Source organism: Scardinius erythrophthalmus (genome assembly GCF_964197995.2).
Source record: "Scardinius erythrophthalmus genome assembly, chromosome: 1".
NCBI lineage: Eukaryota > Metazoa > Chordata > Actinopteri > Cypriniformes > Leuciscidae > Scardinius > Scardinius erythrophthalmus.
In genome coordinates, this window is record NC_138221.1 from 14,073,536 (window position 1) to 14,097,313 (window position 23,778).

At 37.9% G+C, this 23,778-nt stretch overlaps 1 protein-coding gene across 1 annotated transcript; it reads left to right on the forward strand.

Moving 5' to 3' along the window:
* Positions 1-466: 466 nt before the first annotated feature.
* On the forward strand, positions 467-19,423 carry LOC308693313 (uncharacterized protein). Its single transcript, XM_081370138.1, has 3 exons — positions 467-565; positions 3,305-3,402; positions 15,392-19,423. Exon 3 carries the CDS (start codon positions 15,397-15,399, stop codon positions 17,707-17,709), a length of 2,313 nt encoding a protein of 770 aa, XP_081226264.1. The 5' UTR covers positions 467-565; positions 3,305-3,402; positions 15,392-15,396; the 3' UTR covers positions 17,710-19,423.
* The last annotated feature ends 4,355 nt before the right edge of the window (positions 19,424-23,778 follow it).

The following is a 23,778-nucleotide window of genomic DNA, read 5'->3' on the forward strand; positions in this document are numbered from 1 at the left end:
CAAATGAATAGGCATGGTGCTAATTATTAATGTGTGCACAACTACCCATCTATTTGACAAATTAATTTACCAAGGGGGCAAATAATTCTGACCAGCACTGTGTATATATAATGTGATAATCTGTATGTGTATATATCTCTTTTATAATTATAATTACACAATTACTTTGTTTTGAAAGAAAAGTTGTAGCAATGTACTGTCAGTTAAACTTCAAACTACTTTATTGGCATTAATGTTTCATAATATGTAATACACAAAAATAACTATCACAGAGGAATTATTAAAATAAGTCATATTTTGCAATATACACAGTGAAGGAAAGTGCAGCAGAATGTGAAAATAAACTTTAAATAAAATACCATGTGCAGGACTGAATTTATTTAGATTTTTCAGTGGATATATCATTGTGTAAATGTGTATTCTAGTGAGGACTTTAATTTTGAAAAGCAGTCACTGACGACCTCTTAGCTCAGGAAGCAGGAAGTACTAGTAGTACTGCAATAGTTCAGCTAAATGTGGTAGCTGTATGCATTGCCTTTCTTTTCATCTGTTAGACGCAATGTCTGTAAGTACACAGTGTTAAATTTATTGTGTGATACATTTGAGAAGGTTATTTGATATTAAGATGTATATTTTCTTAGTTTAATTATCCTTGCGTTATTGTCAATCTGTAATTTTCCAATTTCATATTTAGTGATTGTAAATTTTTTACAGTTGAATACATAAAAAATATTGTATAAGTTCATAAATGTACATAAGTTGAATGGTCGTTTTCAGTTTCTGCAGATTCTAATGATATAATTACTTTATTTATCATAAAACCCTTAAATATAGCAGTTTAACAGTCTTTTATCATGTGGGACATTCTACCAGAAACGTACATTTTCTATCCCCCAAAAAAAAAAAAAAAGTATTATTAACCTTCAACTTTAACCCTGACTTTAACAAAGGAGATAGTGAATAATTGTAAATTATTGAAATCCCACCTCGGCACATAATAATTTTTGAATAATAAGCATTTTAATATGCAGTTACTCTTTAAAATGTCAGGCTCCGTCACAGACATGGCTGATAATGTAAGTGTGTTAAAGAATATGCTCTCTTCTGCACAAATATCATCATTTTAATGAGGATCTGTCCCTTATTGAAGGAAACATATAATTCATTAAAAAAAACACAGCTATCAGGCTGATTTTGCTTGTTTTGTGGGCTCTTAGATAAAGAATGACCATCAGGTTCACATAATGTTGTTGAATAAGGGGCTTTTGGGGTAAAGTTTGTTACCAACGCATTATTGTAAATATATAATCCAGTCTTTACTATCACTATATACCCATTTCAATAATTGTTATAATCAAAATAGCCATTTTTGGACTAAAATATACTTTGTGACAGGACTGACCGTGGTGTGACAGGGTTGACAATGTTGTGACAGGACTGACATTTTTTCCATCAAGCATTACGAATTACATTAAAATGACCAGATTTTCTCTGAAAAACTAAAAAAAACAAAATGTTTATAATTTGTAGTAATATACTAAAAATCTGTATTTAAATAGTGGATAAGTCTTTATTAATAAAATTAATCAAACACAATTAACAATGGGAAAAGATAGTCTCGATTTTAAAGAGTAAACAGTATTTTAATTCTCTAATAGGCCTATTATGAGCCACTTTAAACCTGTGTAGGCTACAAGTAAAATTCATTAGTATATCCTATATATGTTGTCATATATCTTTACCCAGATTCCTTATTGAATCAGTAACTTAAGAGCTGTATAATAGAAGAAACAATACACACAGCACACTTGTCTTTGGTATTATTGTATTAATTAATATTGTTGTACAAAACCATTTTTTAACAGTTGAATCTTTTTTATTTAAAAATGGAATAATGATGAGCAAGTAGCAACACATAAAGCACATTTTTAAATGAGTTCAAGATATATTCTTTAAATCATTAACTATTAAAGGGACAGTAAGTATCTAGTGGTGAATTTGTATTTTGTGAATTTTGCAATCAAACTAATTTTGCTCTGAAATTGAATCTGAATTGAAATTAGGCGTTTATTAAAAATAAATAAATAAACAAATGTTAGCAGTAGTCAACATATTCATCTGCAATGAAACAAGAAGATTACCTGTGGTATTCACTACAAACAAGCAATGTATCAGGCCCCGTCACAGAATGTCAGGCCCTGTCACAGTGAAATGTGACAGAGCCTGACGTGACAGGGCCTGACAGTCAGACATTTTAACAGCTATAACTCAGCTATTTAGCATGCTAGCATAAAAACTGACAACATTTCAGAGAGTATTTACACAAAAGATTTAATTTGTTCCAAATCTAAACCTATTGACATACATTTTCTGGGACATTATTGCGTGACAGGAACTGACGTAGTAGCTCGACCTCAGGTAAAAACATGCAGAAAGGCTTAAAATTACAAAATTCAAGGACAGAAATTACCTCTGGTTGGTGTCAGTGTGTGATGAGAGGCAAATGAGGTCACTTCCTGTGATTTGGGACCTTAAAGACATATCACACCCTTTTCTTGGAATCTTTTATGCAAGTGTGACAGGGCATGACAGAAACCCGGGGACACTTCTAAAAAATCTATTTATTTATTAATAATTCATTTTACTGAAGATTTTAATCGAATAATACAAATTATAACATCTTAAATGTGCTATGGTATTGTTTTTTCTATGAATTTCAAATGTATAATTATTATTTATATGATGTATAGAATTGAGATTTGACCTGGGACAGTACATTTTAGGGGTTCTTAATTTTAAAAACTGTTTTTTAAACAAAAATAAAAAACAATTTAATCAAATACATAACATATTCTGTTGTAAAACCCTCTAAATTAATTCACTGTATGACAGTTTTGGGAAATATGTGGATTACACCAGTTTTATAAAACAATAGTAGTGCCAGGACAGCAAATGTACGTTTCTGGTAGAATGTCCCCTGTATCCTGACTCAAATAATGTGTTTCTAACAGCAAACACTCAGAATAAAGTGAGATGATCTGCTGATGATCCTGAATGGCTTGTTGAATGAGTGTTGATAGTCTGAGGCTCATCAATATGAACAGATCTGCTGAAAACACTCTTTATTTCATGACAATAGTTACTGTTTTCACCTCATTTATTATGCTGATGTCTTCAGATCTCCTGTAAATTGACACTTAAAGCTCATTTTTAATATCAATCAGACACTAAAATTAAATATCTGGTCTTTGACCCTATTAAAACAAACTCAGTAACTGATATTTTTTTGATTTTGGCATTTCAGCTCCTCCCACAGCAATTACATCATCAGTGAAGCCCCTCCTACATCAGTCCCTTGACCAGTGAAGCTCCTCCAACAGTAATTCTCCAATAAATGCTGAGGTTGGTCTTTATTCTTCATTCATTGAAACCAGCTTCACCTGCCGTATTAATTGCCAACATCAAACCAAATATAATTTTAGCTGTTTTATATCTGGTTTGCAAGTTTTTGCAGCCATGTTACAGAAATGTTGGATATTTCTTAAAGGTCCCATGACATGCTATTTTTTGTAGGCTTTAATATAGGCCTTAGTGGTCCCTAGTACTGTTTTTGAAATCTCTTTTCAAAAATTCAGCCTCGGTGCAGAATTATAGCCACTACAAGCCAGTCCCAGAATGAGCTTCCTTCAGACAGGCCGTTTCGGTGTCTGTAGCTTTAAATGTTAATGAGGAGGAGAAAGGCATCGCAAGGTGGAGGGTGGGTGTGGCCTTGACCATCTTGCGCAACGGTACCGTGGCATGCATGTTAACGTTGGATATAGCAATGGCACGAAGACACGCAGTCGTTCAAGCATTTCAGTTTGACCCAGAATCTGATCCGGATGGAGAAGCAACAACTCAGCGGTTCCAGCAGGACATTTCCGAATGGTTAGTTTAAAATATTATGTCTGGATACGGTACTTTATTCGGATGGTTTACAGTTATTATCATGTAGCTAACGCTAACCTACTGTTGCCTTTTCATGAGAGATCTGTAACATCTGTAATTTATCTTATTACAATTACATCAAGCTCTGCGATCTTGAAATGCGGATATCGCGCGCGCCGTATAACCAACAGGAAAACGGTTATCCAAATAACAAAGAAGTGTACAACACTCGCGTTACAGTGTGTGTATTCACACACATAAACTGCATGGCTGCATAGCTAATGTGACAGCCACATTCTACGTGTAACAGTCTAGGCAAACATAAACAGTAAAGCAACACACTTATATCATTAGTTGACTTACTGTTCCGAGGTGTGTAGCTGAGCCAAAGAGAGTGATCTAGACTTTAGTTTCAGACGTTCAGCAAGCCCATCTCTGTATTAACCCTTCGGTGTTCATTTGTACATCCAATTATTGAGCAATTGTTATGCTTCGCTCGCTCAAAAGCCATGATATCTCTCGTGGACAAACTAAAATAGCGCGTGCGCGTTCCTACTTCCTTCCTAGCTCATTTTCTCATGGGCGGAAATAAACCGATTGAAATTTCTAGAAACTTGGGGACCATATACAGGCTAGGGGAACTCATATTAATGTTAAAAAACCTCAGAAAGTGAAAATTTCATGTCATGGGACCTTTAATATAGTTTACACTTTATTATTATTATTTTTTTAAGCAATAAACAGTAAAATTTCCAGAATGGCTGACAGGGTTGTAAGCGTAACTTAAAGGGTACATAACATGCACAGTTTCACCTAATCTCATGTTAATCTTGAGTACCTATAGAGTAGTAGTGCATCCTTAATATCTCCAAAAAGTGTTTAGTTTTATTATATTTATAAAAGAAAAATACAGCTTTCCGATTCTCTCCGGAAAAAGCCGAGCTCCTGGAGGCGGAGCTATAGAGTCAAGCGGTAGCTTTCCAGCAAAAGACAGAAATCCAATCCAGTTGTACTTACATGAACGGGGTCTTTTATCACTGGGACCGCTCCACGTTTTAGCCTAATAGCAAACGATTTGCAAATCCAGCGTCGACCTGGGCCTTGTTAATAAACATTCGTCACTGAAATGACCAGAACACATAACCGCACTTCCTACACTCCGTTGCTGCCCCGGAAAAACAAACTGCATCCACTGTTCCTGTAACACTGGGTTCTTTGGAAAGCTGAACACGGTAAGCTTTCCCTCACATCCAAATAGACACTTTGAAGAGACATTCTTGAACAAATCCTATGCAGCGCTGGCTGCCGATGATTTCCTGTTGATGCGCGCGGTCTCGATCTCCTTTGGTCGACGTGTGCGCGGCCGCGCTTTTCCGAGAGAAATGCTCATATAAGGAGTTCCACTCTGATCTACGTCATTAGATCCACGGTCGGAAAAAAAACAGCCGAAACTTCTACCAACCCGGAAGTAAGATTTTCAGCACAGAAATTCTCCGTTATTCAGCCAAAATATTTTTTTTTAACTTTGCCCATGTTTAGCATGAGAATCCATCTCTTTAACAGTGTAAACAACTCTGAATACATGAAACACCATTGTACCCCCCTTTAAGCAATATCTGATTTAAGCAATATCTGATCAATAGTATTGTTGATTGATTAATTAAATTAAATATCCCCAAATATCCCCAACTGAGCAAGCCAAAGGCAACAGTGGCAAGGAACCGAAAAACTCCATCAGGTGACTTAATGGAGAAAAAAAAAACCTTGGGAGAACCCAGGCTCAGTCGGGGGCCAGTTCTCCTCTGGCGTTTATGAACTAGAGGTCGGATTTAACTGTAAGATTAAAAGTATTATATGATTATTATATGCCTGGCTGAAGAGATGCGTCTTTAATCTAGTTTTAAACTGGGAGAGCGAGTCTGAGCAACAAACAGTATCAGGAAGACTATTCCAGAGTTTTGGAGCTAAATGTGAAAATGCTCTCCCTCCTTTGGTGGATCTGGATATCCTAGGTATAACCAAAAGCCTTGAATTTAGTGATCTTAAAGAGCGCGATGGATTATAGGGCGATAGAAGATCCGTTAAATAGACTGGAGCTAAGCCGTTTAGGGCTTTATAAGTCAGTAGCAATACCTTGTAATTAATACTGAACTTTATAGGTAACCAATGTAGTGATGATAAAATTGGTGTTATATGATCATATTTTCTTGATCTAGTAAGAACTCTAGCGGCGGCATTTTGGATTAACCCTCTGAGGTCTGAGCTGTTTTCTGGGCCCTGGAGGTGTTCTGACATGCTCTGACATTTGTGGTTATTTCTGTTACTTGTGACATTTTCATGGCTAAAGTCTAATTACACTGTATTCAGCACAAACTCTGCTACAATAATATATCAGCAGCATGTATGTAAAAGTTTGTAGTTTTGAGATAATGACATTTATGCGTGGTTTGTGAAAATACAAAAATAAATTCTCACTGAAATAAGGTCATGAAACCCATACTGATTATTTCTTCACAAGACTTTTGAAAATTGTATCACGTAGCCTAGAATATTTGCTCCAAAACGATGTGAGAATCACCCTGACTGCTCATTCAGAGAAGACAATATATTGATTTAAAAATTTTACGACGTGTTTTGTGTTAGAAAGCAATATGCGAAGGGGCGGATCACCTCATTAATATGAAAGCTTTCCACACCTGAGAAAGACAAAGAACCTCCCTAATGGCCCTATTAGGAGCTTATCAGGGCCCATCATTCTGACCAACCTTGCACAAAGAATGAGGAGATTTAAAAAAGAATGGCTTTTAAAATTGTTTGGATTTATTTACAACACAACATAATCTAAAGATACACAACAAAAAAGCACTTATTGAAGAAAGAGACCTTTGTGCCATTCCTAAAAACATTGTACATACCTTTCATTTTCTAAGGTGTTTGATTTTCACTTTACCATGTTCATGTACAGAGACATGTACTGTGAATGTTGAAGTCAGCAGGACTCAGTGGCATCTGGGCCCTGAAAAAAAAAAAGTGAACATACTGATATCAAGAGAAAGGCCTGCACGATTTTGGGAATACATTTTAGATTTTTCTTGTTAAAGTTGCTTTTTAAAATTCACAGAATACACACACTCACACAAATGTTTCCAACAATATATAATGAACACCAGGTTTGTTGTGCCTTGTAGGTATAGGCTATGCGCAGTGCTGCATAAAATAATAACAATATAGCAGCCTATATATATTTTCAAAAAGATTTCAGTAACAACTAAGCTAGAGAAAAATATATTGATTATCATGTTACTTCAAATGTTTCCATTCGTTATGATAATATGAAATGAGATAATAGTAAAAACATGAAGCCGTTTGGAGCGTTTTGCTTTTCCAAAATATGATACATTCAAACGCGATCGCGATCAAAAATATGATACATTAAAACGCGATCGCGATCAAAAATATGATACATTAAAACGCGATTGCGATCAAATATAAAACATTATGGTTAGGCCTACCATATACATAGCCTATCTACGTTTGAGCAGATATCCACAAACACAGTAACAGTAAACACGGGTCTAAATATTATAATATTCACCATATATCTAGCAACAGTTCAACTGCAATGTGAAATTTATGCAACAATAGCAAACTAATATGTAAGAATTTCTTACCTTATCTTTCTTGTCTTCAAATATCGTTCTTCTTCTTCTGATGTAAATCCAATGTAAGCTCAGGCACGTCTTTCAAACTCGACGAAAAGTGAAGTGAAGTGTTTTGTTGTTGAGGTAATGAGGGCGATCGCGTTCCATGTGGAGATTTGCATGTGAATATCTTTTGCGCGAGTGGGCGTGGCCGAATTAAAAATAATTAGGAAGCGTTTGAGAAGCTGGAAATCTTGTTGGTTTTATACAAATTACTTAAACAGAGAATATTTGTTTTCGTTTTGAATCCGATCATTTAAAAGTACACACTTAAATGTTTATAAAGGTGTATGGCTCATAAATGTGTAACAAGTATTCGCTGAGTTTTGTTTCAGTTTATAGACGTGCTCAAGAAAAAAAAGTTCACCGCGACGGAGAGGCAGAACGCACACACTGTTTTTTTTCCTTATTTTACAAAAGCACAATGTTTTGATTTGATTGGAAGTGGACACATACAAAAGTAGAAATACCACAGATTCTTTTTTTATATTTATTTTTTCTGTATGACCATAAATGACGGAGAAATTTAAGTTTAAAGTGCTACAATGTGGAGAAAATCCAGCAAAACGCGCCGGCGCGTTTGTCGACCTCAGAGGGTTAACTGTAGCTTGTTTATTGAGGATGCAGGACAACCGGCTAATAAAGCATTACAGTAATCTAGTCTCGAGGTCATGAATGCATGAACTAACTTTTCTGCATCAGAAACTGATAGCATGTTACGTAGCTTAGCAATGTTTCTAAGGTGGAAAAAGGCTGTAACATACGAAATATGATTTTCAAAAGACAGGTTGCAGTCTAGTATAACACCCAGGTCTTTTACTGTAGAGGATAAAGTTACAGGACATCCTACTATGTTAAAGTTGTAGTGTGAGAGGTTTTGTGGGTGGTTTTTTAAACTGATGATTAGTACCTCTGTCTTGTCTGGATTTAATAAAAGAAAATTTTTATTAAAAAAATCCAATCTTTTATATCTTTAACACACTCTGTCAATTATATAGATATACACACTCTGGGCTTATATACTCCGAGAACGGACACTGCACTAGTGGTATAAAACGCATATACACAGGTCTGTTAACTTAAGCAATACTTAAGGTGGTCTAATATTTTTCTGACTAACAAATTACTGACACAGTAAAGGGTAGATTTAAATAAAGAAAAACGAAATTTAAATAAAGAAAAAACGAAATTTAAATAAAGAAAAACGAAATTAAGTTAAATTATTTTCCACAATGTCAAAGCAACGCAGCTTATCCAAAAACACAAGCTCAGGCATGCACTTGGGTCCATGCAAACTCCGCTGTTCTGCGTTCTAGCTGGAGAACAGTCCTGTTGCTGGAACAGGCGTCGGTTCTATTTCTAGCATGCACGCGTTTTCCGCGTGGCTCGCGCCGCACCTGAGTGTCTCACACAGGCAGTGTGCAAACTCCAACCTGTTAACATGGGAGCCAAAAAACGGACACGCCACTCAGCTGAGACGCTCACACCATGCAGCCAGTGTGTCGCCGGCCTTATTCTAGCGCGAATGAGAACCATTTCACGGGGGATCCCAGGTGTGCAAAAAAAAAAGAATATTTGAATGTCAAATTATCAAATCGAATACCAACCCACCGAACGAATATGCGAATATTCGGGTCCAGCCCTACATGTTTCCAGCAAGTGGCAGCATATATATTGAGAATAACAGAGGGCCTAACACAGATCCCTGCGGCACTCCATAGTTTACTGGAGTTATGATAGATTTTTCTCCATTTAAAAAGACAAAATGTTAGCGGTCATATAAGTATGATCTAAACCAGCTTAATGCCTGTCCATGAACACCAGTGTAGTTTTGTAGTCTATCTAAGAGTATTGTGTGATCTATAGTGTCGAACGCAGCACTAAGATTGAGTTAAACTAATATTGAGATACAGCCTTGGTCAGAAGCTAGAAGTAAATCATTTGTAATTTTAACGAGCACAGTTTCTGTGCTATGATGCGGCCTGAACCCAGACTGAAACTTTTCATAGATGTCATTTTCTTGCAAGAAAGAGCACAATTGAGCGGACACAACTTTTTCTAGTATTTTAGACATAAAAGGTATATTTGAAATGGGTCTGTAATTTGCTAGATTATTATGATCTAATTGTGGTTTCTTAATGAGTGGTTTTATAACTGCCAGTTTAAATGATCTTGGAACATGACCTAAAGATAAAGATGAGTTAATAATATTTAGAAGAGGTTCTTCCACTAAAGGTAACACTTCTTTCAGTAGTTTAGTTGGTATTGGATCTAATAAACATGTTGTTGGTTTAGATGCAATGATAAGTTTATTTAGCTCTTCCTGTCCTATAGTTGTAAAGCGCTGTAGTTTTTCTTGAGGAGCGATAATTGAGGCTGAATCATAAGACACCATTAAAGATTGTACATTTACAATTGTGTTTCTGATGCTTTCTATTTTCTCAGTGAAGAAATTCATGAAATCATTACTACTAAACTGTAACGGAATATTTTGGTCAGGTGACGTCTGTTTATTTGTTAGTCTTGTTAGTTAAATAAAAACCTTGGATTATTTTGGTTATTTTCTATTAGTTTGCGGAGATGCTCAGCCCTGGCTGCTTTTAGTGCCTTTTTATAACGTGACATACTGTCTTTCCACGCGATTCTAAAGACCTCTAAATTAGTTTGTTTCCATTTACGCTCTAAATTACGAGTTTCTCTCTTGATAACATGCATAGTATTGTTATACCATGGTGCTTTAGTTTTCTCTCTAACCTTTCTTAATCTAATTGGTGCAACAATGTTTAATGTACTAGAGAAAATGGTGCTCATAGTGCTAGTCATTTTCTCTAGTTCATCTGTTTGTTTGGGTTCACTAATCAGCTGAGTTAGATCTGGGGTGCATTTCCCGAAAGCATTGTTGGCCAACTATGGTCGCAAGTTCCGTCGTTACCAATAGAGTTCAATGGACATTGCGATGAACTTGCGACCATAGTTGGCCAACGATGCTTTCGGGAAACGCACCCCAGGTAAGCTATTTGAGAATCTATCTATAGTGGTTGGAAGGATTGTTCTGCCTGGTCGATAACGCGGTGCAACGTGACAAATTTCAGCAGTACGTAGTATGCATGTGACCATGAAATGATCAGTGACTTCATCACTTTGTGGTATAATATCTATATCGGTTGGATTGGTTCCATGTGATATAATTAAATCCAGCATATGATTAAGCCGATGAGTGGGACCAGTGACGTTTTGTTTGACCCCAAATGAGTTTAATAAAACTGTAAACGCAGCACCTAACGCATCATTTGTGTTATCGACGTGTATGTTAAAATCTCCAACAATTAATGCTTTATCGACATTGACAATAGATCTGACAGAAAGTCTGCAAACTCTTTTAGGAAATCAGCGTAAGGCCCAGGCGGTCTATATACGGTAGCCAAGGCTAGAGATAATAGGGATTTCTTTCTTACATCTAAGAGAGTAACATTTAGCACAATTACTTCAAACGAATTAAACCTGTGACCTGTTTTCTGAGTAACATTAAGAATATCTCTATAGATTGTTGCAACATCGCCGCCACGACCAATCAGACGGGGCTCGTGCTTATAACAATATCCTGGAGGAGTAGACTCATTAAGACCGAAATAATCATTAGGTTTAAGCCAGGTTTCAGTAAGGCAAAGTACATTGAAGCTATTATCTGTGACCATTTCATTTACAATAACCGCCTTAGGTGTGAGCGATCTAATGTTAAGAAGACCTAGCTTTATAAATTGTTTTTGTTCACTAATATTGAGATTTTCTGGTTTAATCACAATTAGATTTATCCTGGATCCTACAGTAGATTTAAAGTTTGACCTCACTAAACGAGGAATAGACACAGTTTCAATATAATGTTCTACATTGGTACTTATATCAATTAAGTTTGGACAGCAAAGAGTGTGATTTGGACTTTGACTTACTAGTCATATGGTGTGTGACGTTGGAGATGGTTGTCCGACAGAAGAGCCGATCCGATTCTGCTGGGGTGAAGGCCATCAGCACGGAAGAGCCTAGGTCGCTCCCAGAACAGATTCCAATTATTTACAAAGAGCAGTTTCTGTTCATTACACCATGACATTAACCATTCATTTAGAGCAAATAATCTACTGAACCTTTCTTGTCCTAGTCGGTACGTGGGAATCGGTCCAGACACAATGATCGTTGTTTCAGGGGATGTGTTGAGTACCGTCTCGATCAGGCTCCTGTAGTCCTTCTTCAAAACCTCCGTCTGCCGCAACCTGATGTCGTTCGTTCCCGCGTCCAGCACGACAGCTCCGACACGCTTGTCACTGTTCAGGATCTTGGGGACCTGCGCAGCGACATCAAGAACACGAGCACCAGGAAAGCAGTGAGTGCACACCTTACCTCTACCTGAGGTAGCGTGGACATGCTGGATGATGGAACTGCCGATGATCACAGCGTTGCGTTCCGTCTCGCGTAGAGGGGAGAAGCGGTTCCTGGGGGAGATCTCGAAGGCCGGGAGGGGCGGAGAGGTCCTAGCTCTGGTCCTGGCTCGCGTCTTCCGCTGTGGAATAACCCAGGGTCTATGGTGTTGTGTCGGTGCCGGAGTGAACGAAACCAGGGATGATCGCGTCCTGGCTGCTTGGGTCCTGTGCAGAGAAACACACGGAGTAGACGAGGTCGGAGTCAAAAGGTTACTAACCACTGACTTGTGAACATCGGTGCGTGATGTTTTAAGCGCGGATTGCCGATCTCGCAGCTCGGCCTGCCTCTCTTGTAGGTCGCGGATCTGTCTCTCCACCGACTCAAGCTCTAACTGCACAGCATGTAGCTCGAGGGTGTCCTCACCTGCACTCAAAGGTAACGTTAGACACACATCCGTTATATTCGCCATTATAGCAGATGTGCTACAATGCCGAATTATAGCTTTCAGTGATACGGGTGTAGATAGGCGCGGCCACGGGTGCAATGCTAGCGGGCTAAGGCTAGTTGTGGAAGTTTGGAAGGTTGGATATAAGTAGTGATATCAAAGCGATCCGATTGTTTTTTAAAGAGAATAGTATTCCAGATATGTTCACACTAGTGATCGACCGATATTGATTTTTTAGAACCGATACCGATTATTTGCATGTTTATGTGCCGATTACCGATATGCTGAACCGATATTTATTTACTGTTATACTTCTGTTTTTGACACAATTATTACAACACAAATGAACTGAACAAACAATTTTATTTATAACAATCACTCCCTCCTTGCATACATAAAAAAAACTTTATATTTATACACAAATAAATAGAGGGGTCTGAGTCCAAAAAATAAAGTGCACTGTTACTAAGTGTCTTTGTTTAAAAATAAAAGCTTTGATGAGGTAAAAAATAAAGCACAAAAATTATTCTAACATATATTCAAAGATAGTTGAATGATGTATTTTAAGTGGTTCCACATGTTGGAGGTATTTTTTGTATTGTATTTTGTATTGAAATGTAATTTATTTTAAACAGTTTTAGAAGGTTTATGTGCCGTTTAATAGGTTTAAAGAGTGAGGAATAATTCACTGGGTAATATTAATTCACTGAATAATATTAGCTGGAATATAACATTGTCAGGAAAGTAACAAACAAAACAGCATATTTGCATTTTCCAACTAGTATGTTATTAATGAAATCCTTTCTAAAAAAAGTGCTATGCATTTACACAGAACTATAACTTAGGCTACTCAACGCGATCGTGCGTGGAGATAATAAATAATTAATTTCCACAGAGCGGTATTTATTTAGATTTGTATTAGCGAAATAATGGTTATGTATTAAATGATAATACAATTTAGGGTGTTTAAACGAGATAATCTTGTCAAAAGTTTCATGCAGTAGCCGTGCTTGAGCATTCCTGTCATCAACCCAGTGAGTGCGCAGCAATATCAACAAACTTTTTTTTTTCGAGACTATATAAACAGCACTTTGTCAGTTGGCATTTCATGATCTAGATTGAATCATAAGAATCAATCATTGAATCAAAGTAGTCGATTGCCGAGTTCACGCGCGTGATCATAGGTATTAAACCTATGCGTGTGAACTCTGCAATCGACTACTTTGGACTTCACCCGAAAAACAGGATGTAAACAGGTATTTGCGCTGGCTTAAATAACATCATTTTTATACATTTCTTTCACATCTACTGCAGTCAGATTCACTCGTGTTCACTCAGAAGGAATCACTCACATTTTCTGTGCACTTGTAATGACACATCAAGGATGTTAAGAGCCTAAAAGCAGGTTTAGTACTTGCCCCATTGAAGTCAACAGGGTGCAAATTTTAAAAATAGAATAACTCAGTGTAGGCAACACCGATTTTTGTAGTTGTTCTCTGTATTGACAGCACTCCAAATGTACAATAAAATGAGCTCAATGTTAAAATTGACCGGAGTTCTCCTTTAAAACGTTTATAATAAATATAGTACTATTAGCCTATCAATATTACTTTGAGAAGTACGTTCGATTGTACAAAAGTACAATAGTAAAACTATTTCTGTGATCATTAATATTCATCAAGTTAAACCAAACTTTTATTTTGACGGGTTTTTGAGTGTATCTGATGATGAAATGCTGAACGTCGTGTAATCAAATCTGCGGCACTCATTTAAAGAGACTCGCAAAACTATCAGACTTTAATAGCAGTCTTTAATATTCACAGACACTAGTCAATATAACGTTAGCGATTTGATATTATAATCGGCAGTGAGGCAGAGTAGTTATTTCCGCTTTGCGCTGGTATTGTGGTAGCAATAAACACAAATAAACACCACCCAGCACTGTTCTCATCATGATTACTTTTTATTATTTTTCAACACAAAGAAAATAAAACTTTAAATAAACTTGCCAAGAGCACTCCTCTTTCTATTCGTGTGGCGAGCGGATTTGAGATGTTCCAGTGCCGTCTGTCGTCTCAGGTAATAAACGGAGTGTTGACAGGCTTTACAAAACATAACTCCGTCATATTCATAAAAATCGTTTGCAAATTCTTTTCCTTAATTCCTCCGCGTTCAGTTTTATTTTAGATATTTTCAACTTTCACTCTCTCATAAAATGTAAACATCAATCAGCGCAGCCTACTACCCCCTCACAATCGCGTGCGCACGCAGGTTGTAGCCTGTCAATGACGGACACTACAATCCAGGGAAAACTGCGTAAATCTGCGGAAGTTTCTGCGGGCGCGGATTCCGTGCGGGCCTGGTCATAACCTCCAACTAATAATCAGACTTATGAGTTTGTGACCGTGAGATCCGCATTATTGGCCGGGGTGAAACTCTAAGTGACAATCCAAATGAAGCAGTAAAATAAAATGTAAAGAGTTAAATTTAATAATCAAATGTCTATTTAAACTATGATATAAATGACTAATAATTATTTGGCGTTCCAATTTGAACTGAAATGCAGCGAAACTTGTGTTTCTGGTTTCCCACATTCACATGCGAATGAATGGGAGTTATTGGGATTAAGTTTAGTGTGACTGGACTGTAATAATTAAATAGTTTTAAGTAAAATAAATTACATTTTACATTAGATGATTGTGTCAATTATCAAATATATTTAATAGTTATTTCTACAGAAACAAGGGATTTGTGTCTATAATGTTTTAAAATAATTATCATCAATGTACCTAATTTATGGAAAGTACTTTTTGTTATTACATCAGAGCTCTTTTATGTTCTTTCACTTCACATTCATTATTTTTGTTGTGCTCAAAATGAAATAACCTTTTCTCTTTGATTTCAGACCTGATGGAGAGTGAAGAACTGAGTGAAGTGAAGGAGGAGAGTGAAGAACTGAGAGAAGTGAAAGAGGAGAGTGAAGAACTGAGAGAAGTGAAAGAGGAGAGTGAAGAACTGAGTGAAGTGAAGGAGGAGAGTGAAGAACTGAGAGAAGTGAAAGAGGAGAGTGAAGAACTGAGAGAAGTGAAAGAGGAGAGTGAAGAACTGAGTGAAGTGAAGGAGGAGACTGAAGAACTGAGTGAAGTGAAGGAAGAGAGTGAAGAACTGAGTGAAGTGATGGAGGAGAGAGAAGAACTGAGTGAAGTGAAGGAGGAGAGTGAAGAACTGAGTGAAATGATGGAGGAGAGAGAAGAACTGAGTGAAGTGAAGGAGGAGAGAGAAGAACTGAGTGAAGTGATGGAGGAGAGTGAAGAACTGAGTGAAGTGAAGGAGGAGAGAGAAGAACTGAGTGAAGTGAAGGAGGAGAGAGAAGAACTGAGTGAAGTGATGGAGGAGAGTGAAGAACTGAGTGAAGTGAAGGAGGAGAGAGAAGAACTGAGAGAAGTGAAGGAGAGAGAAGAACTGAGTGAAGTGATGGAGGAGAGTGAAGAACTGAGTGAAGTGAAGGAGGAGAGAGAAGAACTGAGAGAAGTGATGGAGAGTGAAGAACTGAGAGAAGTGAAAGAGGAGAGTGAAGAACTGAGTGAAGTGAAAGAGGAGAGTGAAGAACTGAGTGAAGTGAAGGAGGAGAGTGAAGAACTGAGTGAAGTGAAGGAGGAGAGAGAAGAACTGAGAGAAGTGAAGGAGAGAGAAGAACTGAGTGAAGTGATGGAGGAGAGAGAAGAACTGAGAGAAGTGAAAGAGGAGAGTGAAGAACTGAGTGAAGTGAAAGAGGAGAGTGAAGAACTGAGAGAAGTGAAAGAGGAGAGAGAAGAACTGAGTGAAGTGAAGGAGGAGAGTGAAGAACTGAGTGAAGTGAAGGAGGAGAGAGAAGAACTGAGTGAAGTGGAGGAGGAGAGTGAAGAACTGAGTGAAGTGGAGGAGGAGAGTGAAGAACTGAGTGAAGTGGAGGAGAGTGAAGATGTGAGTCGCTCAAGGACTAGAAAGACACTTTTAAAGAAAAGAAGAGCCAATAAATCTTTCACCTGCACTCAGTGTGGAAAGAGTTTATCAACCAAACAAAGTCTTGAGACACACATGAGGATCCACACTGGAGAGAAGCCGTTTAAGTGTGAACAGTGTGGAAAGAGATTCAGATTCAAAGAAAATCTTCAGATTCACATGAGAGTTCACACTGGCGAAAGGCCACACGCATGTGATCAGTGTGGAAAGAGTTTCAAACAATCATCATCCCTCAATGTTCACATGAGGATCCACACTGGAGAGAAGTCATATGCATGCAATCAGTGTGGAAAGAGTTTTACAACCAAAGGAAATCTTGAGCGTCACATGAGGATCCACACTGGAGAAAAGCCGTACGCATGTGATCAATGCAAAAAGAGTTACTCAGATAAACACACTCTTAATTTTCACATGAGAATTCACACTGGAGAGAAACCATTCATGTGTGATCAGTGTGAAAAGAGATTCTCAAACAAACAATATCTTAAGCTTCACATGAGTGTTCACACCGGAGAGAGACTGATCACGTGTGATCAGTGCGGGAAGAGTTTCACACAAAAAACTAACTTCAAGATCCACATGAGGATCCACACTGGAGAGAAGCCGTTCTCATGTGATCAGTGTGGAAAGAGATTCTTAAACAAACAACATCTTGAAATTCACACGAGAGTTCATACAGGAGAGAAGCCGTTCTCATGTGATCAGTGTGGAAAGAGATTCTCAGACAAACAAAAACTTCAGATTCACACGAGAGTTCATACAGGAGAGAAGCTGTTCACATGTGATCAATGCAGCAAAACATTTCTCTATGCATCACACCTGAAGACACACCTGACAGTTCATACGAAGGAGAAGCCGCATTCATGTTCTGTGTGTGGAAAGAGTTTTTCAGTGCGGTCAAATTTACATAAACATGAGAAAATTCACACTGGTGTGAGAGAGTACATGTGCTTTGAGTGTGGGAAGTCTTTTATTACAGCTGAACATTTAAAACAGCACCAGGGGATCCACACTGGAGAAAAACCTTACAAGTGTTCACACTGTGACAAGAGATTCAGTAACTCATCATATCTGAAAACGCATGAGATGATCCACACTGGAGAGAAACCTTATAAGTGTTCACACTGTGACAAGAGATTCAGTCGATCAGCAGATTTGAAAAGACATGAGAGGATCCACAGCAGAGAGAAGCCGTACACGTCTTTATGTGCTGAGCATTAAAGTCTCTCCTGTGTAAGTCAGTTTCCTAACAGCCATGATGAGCAACAGGACATCTTGGTGGTGGCTTGCTATCTTATTACATTTTTTACATTATGATATACTGTGTTATAATTATAAGAAAGTATCTCATTATTATTAGAACATTTCTCATTATGACTATACTTTGTCCCACGGACATCATGAGACTGAACGTTTTTAAACACAGGAAAAGATGTAAATCTCCTTTATGTGAGAGCACGTTCCAATTAAATCTTTGAATCCTTGATCTTGACATTTGCAGATATTTTGATGTTGCAGAATAGGAATTATGGGAGGCAGTTTGTCATCAAATATGGGAGAGTAGGCACGTCATCAGAGTCATCCGGTGGGCTCCCTCTTTTTATGTTTCATTGATGAACCCACCACATCACAGGAGGGCTCAACGGTGATACCTGGCGTCCCAGTGATGTTGGCCTGTTCCTGGTAACTTTTACATATCCAACATCGCAATTGCAACTTTATTTCACGCAATTCTGACTTTATATCTTGCAATTCTGAGAAATAAAGTCAGAATTGCGAGATGTAAACTCGCAATTGTGAGATAAAAAGCAATTATCTTTTAAAATGTTTTATTCTGTGGCCGAAACAGAGCTTCCATACCTCCTGGCCTCTTCCTCCCATCCATCCTCCCTGACGCCTACCGTTACGGTAGGGCCGGCCCAGCTATCGGTAGGCGCCGGCGGTGCCGCGGTAGCCTACCTGAGAAAACAGCTGTGTCCCAATGTGAAGGCTGCATCCTTCGAAGAACTGAAGACTTCAAGGATGCAGCCTATGCGTCCTCCGAAGGACGCACCATGTAGCCTCCATAGGATTTCCTAATTGCGCAGCCAGGTGTTCCCGATTACCGCTCCTGGCAACGGTGCGAGAGAATGCTGCCATCCTGACAATTCATTTGATATGCTATGGAGCCAGAACTGGCTATTGTCATTTTTATGTTTTATATTTTACTGAAGGACATGGCATTAAGGATGTTTCAGGTCATACTTTCGGCTTAGCTGAAGATTCAAATGTTCATTTATATCTTACCTTGATGCGATTTTGTAGGCTAGTGTATTCTTTTTATTATGCACATAAATGGACCATGGTAAATATATTTACACAGGTTTTTAACCCCATTTGAATATAAAAAGTCCAGTGCGAATGTTACTCCCGCTCTTCATCGGGAGCTGTCAGTCACTGTTGCTAGGCGACAAGAACAATCGTCCGTAGGCTAGACCGGTCCGAGTGCTTCAGATGCGCCCTTTGAAATGGGACGGAGCTGTAGTTATCAACAATTTGTTAATATTGTGACAATAAGCCTACATTTTGTTACTTTAATTTTCAAAATAACCAATGGTGGTATGTAAGGAACTACATACTTCATTAATACTCAAAGTAATTTTCCCACACGGGACAGCCACACTACAAAATTGTTATTTTACAATATGATGCATTGTTTTACATTAAACTACACAAAAGTATATAGTTTAAATGTATCAACCTTGAAAATATTCAGAAGTAAAATGCAACATGCAGTAATAGAAAAACATCATGATGCAAAACATCATAAAAATCCTGACAAGGTTTTTTTTTCCTGCAGAATTCCTTTACTTTTACTCTTGATACCTTAAGTACATTAGAGTATGCAAGATAATGAAAATAATAATAATAAAAAAATTGCCTAAAGGTGCCCTAGAATGTGAAATTGAATTTATCTTGGCATAGTTAAATAACAAGAGTTCAGTACATGGACATGACATACAGTGAGTCTCAAACACCATAGTTTTCTCTTTCTTATTTAAATCTCGTTTTTGAAAAACACCCCTGAAAAACAGGCGAATCTCCACATAACACCAACTGTGACGCAACAGTTGGGATCATTAATATGTACGCCTCTAAATATTTGCATAAGCCAGCCCATGCTCAGTGCCAGGCGAAACTGCACAGCCGAATCATCGGAAGTTCTGCAGGTGAAGAAACAAGCGAGGATCATAGAGAAAATGGCAGATCTATCTATAATCTATCTATAATCTATCTATAATCGGATACCGCTACAGTTTAATTCGAAGTTGTTAGTCGCTCTGCCCATTTCACCGCGGACTGTTTTTCTAACCTGGAACAATATCAAGCAGCCAGGCTTCTCTCGGCGTCTCAAACGGACGAAGGGGGCAATTTCAACTAACGTTATATTCCCGCAAGCGGCAAGTAGTGATTTTATTAACGATAATTTACACTGTGTTATCTAGATCCAGCGCGATATTGTTTTTTCCTCGAGAGACATCGTGGCTTGCAGACGAGCGAACGAAGCATGGCAGTTGTTCAGTGTTTGGATGTAACTACAAATGAACACAAAAACATTTTTTTTAGCTCCTTCATCCGAGCCTCTGGAGAACCAGTGGGTTATGTGAATTTCTGATGTGTAATTGTTCAAGTCCAGAGAGATAATCTTTCTCTCAAAGTCGTTCAACACTGTTTATGCATCAGTAAATCGCGTTGCAGTGATAAGATCTTCATTCACGCGATCGACAGGCTGTCATCTGCTCAATGCTGGAATAGATCTAAATACTAAAAAAACTTATCATGATTCGTTAATCCCGATAGCTGTAATAGTAAAAACGTATAATCGCTGTAATAGTAAATGTTTTGCAGATAGCTCTACATGTAATGCCAGATATTTCATATGCAAGCATGTCAGCCAATCACAGCAGTGGGCGTTTACACTGAAGTCTCACAGCAGACACGCCCCTTCAAACAGAGTGTCCAGATCAGGGTATGAAATCAGGCTAGGAAATATGCCTTTTATTTCTAAATTATAACAAATTTTGATCTAATAAACATACTAACATTATAAGGGCACCCCAGGAAACATTATAAAATAATAAAATAATCCATTCTACGGCACCTTTAACTACGGTTTAAAATATATGACTAGTAGTTTTTCGCCAATGTGGTATTAGTGGTTATTAAAAGTACTTTAGTGTAATAAAGTATCTCAATATTTATTCCATGAGTCAGCCCTGCAAACCTGTTGGTAGACAATTTAGTGGATAGTGAAAATATGCAGTCAAACACTCTGGAGACCATCCCAGATGATGTCCCACCAGCAGAAGCCTTACCAGGGTCTCTATTGTGGAGCCCATCCCGGTCAAGCAGCAACACCAGGGTCTCCCACTCAGCTGAATAAAAGTCTACATAATTTTTCTTATTTTATGTACTGTAAATTTAAATGTTAATGTTGATTTTGATATGTTTATACGTATGTTGTAAATAGTTGGGGGGGAAAAAAGGTATAGAAGAATTTGTTTAATGTAGAAATTGACTATCATCACTAAAATAAACAATGTCCAGAGCAATGAATTCTCTTTTATTTACACATTTAAAGTTGCATAAAAATAAATAAATGTACAGATTTTTTTTCCTTTTAAAAAATATAGGTGAAAAAAAGTTAAACAAGAATATAGATGTATATTTCTCAATAATTCTTTCAAGAAGAGAAAGCCTGTCCTTTCTCTCCCTACTCTCCAGTGCTCTCCTCGCCTCTGCAGTCCCATGTCTTCTCTAATCAATTCCAAAAACTCGTCCTCTCTGTCTTGCCTTCTTCGGGGTGCTGGTGCTGGTGTGGGTGCTCATGCTGGTGCGGATGCTGCCCCTGGCTCCTCCTCTTCGTGGTGCTGGTGCTGGTGTGGGTGCTCGTGCTGGTGCTGGTGCGGATGCTGCCCCTAGCTCCTCCACTTCTTGGTCACACACTGCTGAACTCAGCCCTGATCTGTCCTCAGGGATTGAGGCCATGAGGGCGGGGTTGGTGCAATGCCTCTGTCCCAACACCTCATCCATGAGGACAAACCAGGGCCAAGTTTCAGCAGTGGGTTTCCCACTCACACCCTCTCCTGTCCCAGGACACGTGCAATCTAAGGCAGAGCAAATTAACCATGGCTTGTTAACAACAACAGCACAATACATTTCAGCAAAGATGTGTGTATTATTATATATAATTAGACCCATGTAAAAATGGGTCTGGGGTATGTAGCTCCCATACAGGCACAAAAATATATATGTGCCTGTATGGGAGTTACATTCTACAGACCCATTTTTCCCTGAATTGTTCAAAAAAGCAGAAAAGGGTACTAAACACAGGGGTGCAATCTTAAGTGCATTGTTAACACTGCAAAATATGACACATCAAGACATGCAAAATATGCTTAATATTTCTGTAGGCCTATAGTCAAATTTGGTTAAAAACCAAATTTGGGGGTTGGTTGTTTTAGGCTTTATAGGGTGAGTGATATTTCTTATAATACACAAGTGAGATAGACTAGTGCAAATATTACAAATAGGTCGTTAATTTTGCTCGGACTGCAATGCGTGCAGCTCAAATGTGTCCTCACCTGCACCAAAAGGTAGACTACTTACATCTGATATATTCCCCATTTTAACAGATGGACAGTAAGTTAGCAACAACGCTACCAGTGATGCTATCAATATTAATAATAATTTATGACTAAACTCTTGGATATAATCCGTCTTTTTAGTGGTACGGGTGTAGACGCACGATAGGCGAAAAAATATGTTTGTTTATAAGTGAGTGTGGAGAAGACGCGTTCAGCTGTGATCCACGGACATAACCTATAAGAGTATCCGGCGCTGGATCACTAATAGGCTTGAGACGCGTCTTCTCAACAGTCCGCGTTGTAACTATGAGGTTTGAGCAGTAGTGCTTCTTAGTGAGGAAAAGTGGAAAATGTTCGTTGTAAGTGAGTTTAAAGAGAAAATCAAGAATTATAAATCAAATCGATAGAGCTCCAAAGACAACAACTATTGTCTTTAATGTCATGGTGCAATGAGCAGAAACTGCTCTTTGTAAATAATTGGAATCTGTTTTGGGAGGGTCCTAGGCTTTTCCGTGCTGATGGCTTACACCCAAGCAGATTCGGAGCGGATCTTCTGTCGGATAACATCTCCAAAATGTTAAATACCTTTTGACTAGTAACCAAAAGTCCAAGTCTCTGCTGCACCAATTTAATTGATATTTAATACTAGTGTAGAACATTGCATAGAAACTGTGTCTATTCCTCGTTTAGTGAGAATCAGATCAAATAATACATTTACTGCAGGATCTAGGAAAAATCTAATTGTTATTAAAACAGAAAATGTTGCTATTAGTAAGCAAAAACAATTTCTAAAGCTACAGTGTAGGTCTTCTAAACATTAGATCACTCACACCTAAGGCAGTTATTGTAAATGAAATAGTCACAGATAATAGCTTCGATGTGCTTTGCCTTACTGAAACCTGGCTATAACCAAATGATTATTTCAGTCTAAATGAGTCTACTCCATCAGGATACTCCTATAAGCATGAGCCCCGTCTGATTGGTTGTGGCGGCGGTGTTGCAACAATCTATAGAGATATTCTCAATGTTACTCAGAAAACAGGTTATAAGTTTATTTAATTTGAAGTACTTGTACTAAATGTTACGCTCTTAGATGTTGGAAAAACATCCCTATTATCTCTAGCCTTGGCTACCGTATATAGACCGCCTGGACCTTACGCTGATTTCCTAAAAGAGTTTGCAGATTTTCTCTCAGACCTATTAGTCAACGTCGATAAACCATTAATTGTTGGAGATTTTAACATACACGTAGATAATCCAAATGATGCGTTAGGGGCTGCGTTTACAGATTTATTAAACTCCTTTGGGGTCAAGCAAAACGTTACCGGACAAACTCATCGTTTTAACCATACACTCGTTTTAATTATATCACATGGAACCGATCCAATCGATATAGATATCATTCCACAAAGTGATGATGTCACTGACCATTACATGGTAACTTGCATATTACGTACTCCTTTACATATTACATATTGCATATTACGTACTCCTTTACATATTACACTCCTTTACATTACATATTACGTATTACTGTAATATATCATGCTGTGCCGCATTATTGATCAGGCAGAACAATCCTTTCATCCACCATAGATAATTTTTCAAATTGCTTATCTGATCTGTCTCAGCTGCTCAGTGAACAAAAAACAAACAGATGAAC